Source organism: Zea mays, chromosome 3, assembly GCF_902167145.1.
Source record: "Zea mays cultivar B73 chromosome 3, Zm-B73-REFERENCE-NAM-5.0, whole genome shotgun sequence".
Taxonomy (NCBI): Eukaryota; Viridiplantae; Streptophyta; class Magnoliopsida; order Poales; family Poaceae; genus Zea; species Zea mays.
The window spans coordinates 1,836,700-1,839,794 of NC_050098.1; the positions used below are offsets into that span (position 1 = coordinate 1,836,700).

General features: G+C 43.3%; 1 protein-coding gene across 1 annotated transcript; it reads left to right on the forward strand.

Moving 5' to 3' along the window:
• The first annotated feature begins 214 nt into the window (after positions 1 to 214).
• On the forward strand, positions 215 to 2,454 carry LOC100191938 (Plasma membrane-associated cation-binding protein 1). Its single transcript, NM_001137362.2, has 5 exons — positions 215 to 298; positions 428 to 570; positions 683 to 772; positions 897 to 984; positions 1,736 to 2,454. Exons 2-5 carry the CDS (start codon positions 466 to 468, stop codon positions 2,086 to 2,088), a joined length of 636 nt encoding a protein of 211 aa, NP_001130834.2. The 5' UTR covers positions 215 to 298; positions 428 to 465; the 3' UTR covers positions 2,089 to 2,454.
• The last annotated feature ends 641 nt before the right edge of the window (positions 2,455 to 3,095 follow it).

A 3,095-nucleotide genomic window follows, 5' to 3' on the forward strand; every position in this document is an offset into this window, starting at 1 on the left:
GCTACCTCTCCTCCCCTTGACACATCATCATGGTGGTCATCTCAATTTTCAGCTTTCCTTGTGACGATTGTACCCCTGGCTCATTCACAGGGCCAGGCCACCTCGCCGTGGGGGCATCTCCGTCATTCTGCTGCTAGCTACCCCAGGGTGGCTTTCCTGCCAGCCCATTCATTATAATCACTCATCTCATGGCACCGTGGCTCTGCCTGGTGATCACAACTCCACGTCACACACCTCACAGAGCTGCAGCAGCATCAGCTGCCACCTCCTGCCTCTCCTCCTTCCTTCCTGCCTGCATGTATGTATGCATCCCTCTGCTTGGTTTCTTGCCTGTTCATTCATCATCGCCCTGCTGGTGATTTTCCATTCATCATCGATCTTCCTGCGTCTCTGAACTTTTTCTGCTGTGTCTGTTGGCCGGGAGCAGAGGTTGCTACACGTATATATTCTGAAGAAGAGATCGAGATGACCAGCGTGTGGAAGACCAAGGTTCTGCCTGGCCTCAACAAGATCTTTGACAAGGATGGCAAGAAGGCTGCAGCTGCAGGCTTCTTGAAGTCCTTCAACAAGGTCTGTACCACGATCGAATCATCTGCAGGCCGGAGCTACTTCAGATGAACCTAGCTAGCTACAAGCCTGCCGATCACTTGATTTCCTTTTGATCACTTGATTTATACTTCAGGAGGAGTTTGACAAGGAGATTGAGGACAAGAAGACAGAGCTGGAGCCCAAGGTCGTGGAGGCCTACGAAGCATCTCCTCCTGAGGTCAAGGTAATTATTTATTTATCTATTTATTTGATTTGGGTTGCTTTGGACTTAAGTATAGTAACTTTATTATATTATGGCCCGGTCCTACTGCTTCTGATGATTGTACCCCTGCTGAATGATTAATCAGGCTCTCTTCAAGGATAAGAAGCCAGTCAAGGTCAGCAAGAAGAACTCGGCTGCAGTCACCAAGTTCCTCGATGAGCTGGCTAAGATTGGTAAGCATGTTAGTTCTTTGTATGTATGTATGCCTCAGTAGTTTCCATGCATGACAACTGAAGTTAATAGGTTTCCTTTGCTTCCTAGTATATTATATGCTGTTCTAGGATTTCAACTGCATCAGCTCCTCTAACCCTTCCAGTGCTATAGAACAGAAGAGCAAAACTGAGAAAAAAACACAACTAAGGGTAAAAATGAGCACACCAGCAAACCCGAGAGCACCACCATAAAAACACCTATATTATTAGGTTCGTTGTAAGTAGTACACTATTTTTTTTTGTTAACAAACTGTGTCACTTCATCTTATCAGAACATCAAACCTGTTTTTTTTTCACCCTGGCGAAAATGAAGTGTAACCAAATAAATATACATATTTGTCATAATTCTGTTTTTCTGTTTATTGTGAACTAGAACCGCCACCAACCGCCGTCCTTTTTTAGTCCCTTCTAGGTTCTACCAATCTTCGCTTTCTTGGGTTCTGTTTCCTGAGTGACCTTTGCTATGAGTTTTAATTCCTTGGACAAGCTGAACTTTATTCTCCTTTTCTTTCTTCATTCAAATAACCATCGAGCTGCCTAGGAATCCTGCATCCTGTCAGCTACTGCACCATGTTTCTTCGGGCGGAAGCCCAACACAGAACAGCAAAACCAAAACAAAAATTCAATTTTTTGTCGTCAACTGTTTGTATACATGATGCATATGCATACACATGGAACATGGATCTTTTTATATTTGTCTATGCATGTGCAGACTTCCCTGGAGCCAAGGTGGTGAGCGAGGCGGTGGCCAAGTCCGGCACCTCGCCCCTGCTTCCGGCGATCACCTTCATCTTGGACAAGGTCGCACCGTTTATCCCCAAGGAGGAGCCCAAGGAAGAGCCGGCGGCGGAGGCCACCTCCCGGGAAGTCGCCGTGGAGGAGAAGAAGGAGGAGGCCGAGCCAGCTGCAGCGACGGAGGCGGCACCGGCGCCGGCAGAGACACCGTCGGAGGCGGCGGTGGTAGAGGAGAAGAAGGAAGAAGAGAAGAAGGAAGAGGAGGATAAGCCGGCTGCCGAAGAGGCGGCGCCGCCAGCAGCAGCTGCTGCTGCTGCTGAGGAGAAGTGATCCTGTCGACGGATCGAGCATGCAAAGCGCTCCCTCCTCGCTCCCTTGCTTGCTGCTGGTAAATTAAATTAAGTTGCCGTGATACTTAAGCGTAGCCGCACGGAGTGAAAAGTTATCAAGTAAAAGCAGACAAACACTTGGCATGCATGGACATTAATTTGTTATTCTTTGTACCGTCGTCGTCTCGATGAACCGCGTGTACATTTGTAGTGTGGGGTTTTCTTTGTTTCCGATTTGGGGGTGATCATTACAAGAATGTGTAATTATTTATGTTCATATGTTTGTTGATGATGGAAGGACATATTTAAGAAGACAACTCTTTTGTGTATATATATTTCTTGTTATTTTCAAAGGATTAAAGTGGATAATCCAATTGTTAATTTGTTGTTGATCTTTTTACCTTATTATTAAGTACATTATTAATAAGAATTTTTTATAAAATGTTTTGTACATTATTTACTCTCTACAAAAAACGAAAAAATATTCGTATTTACATATGAATTTTATATCTATCATTTAAGAAGACATACAATAAATTTAAAATTTATTTTTATGAATCTTTATAAGCTTAATACTAAAATCAAGAATATTAATCTGCTGCACTCTTAATTAGCGGTATGAAAACAAGGAAGCGGTGGTAATTTGGAACACGAGATTAACTTGGAACGAAGCAATGGATAGATGGATAGCTGATGGTGAGCAGGGTGGGCACGCAAGATCAATCAGCAGTGGTGCCCTCAGGGAAAACGACGTGATCACAATCCTCTCAGGCTAAACCAAACTCACCATGTCGACACGCATATATTTCTCTCTTTTTTAATTTTAATATAAAAAGCATAACAAGGATAGATGATGACCGGTCTCTCCATTAGTATATAAATATATTTATATTCGGAATCATCGTCATTATTGGCTGATATGAATAGGTCGCCCAATGTAAGAAACCTCTTATATATATATCTCTTATATATATGATCAGCATAAACAAAAGAAAGGGAAAGTTCCAC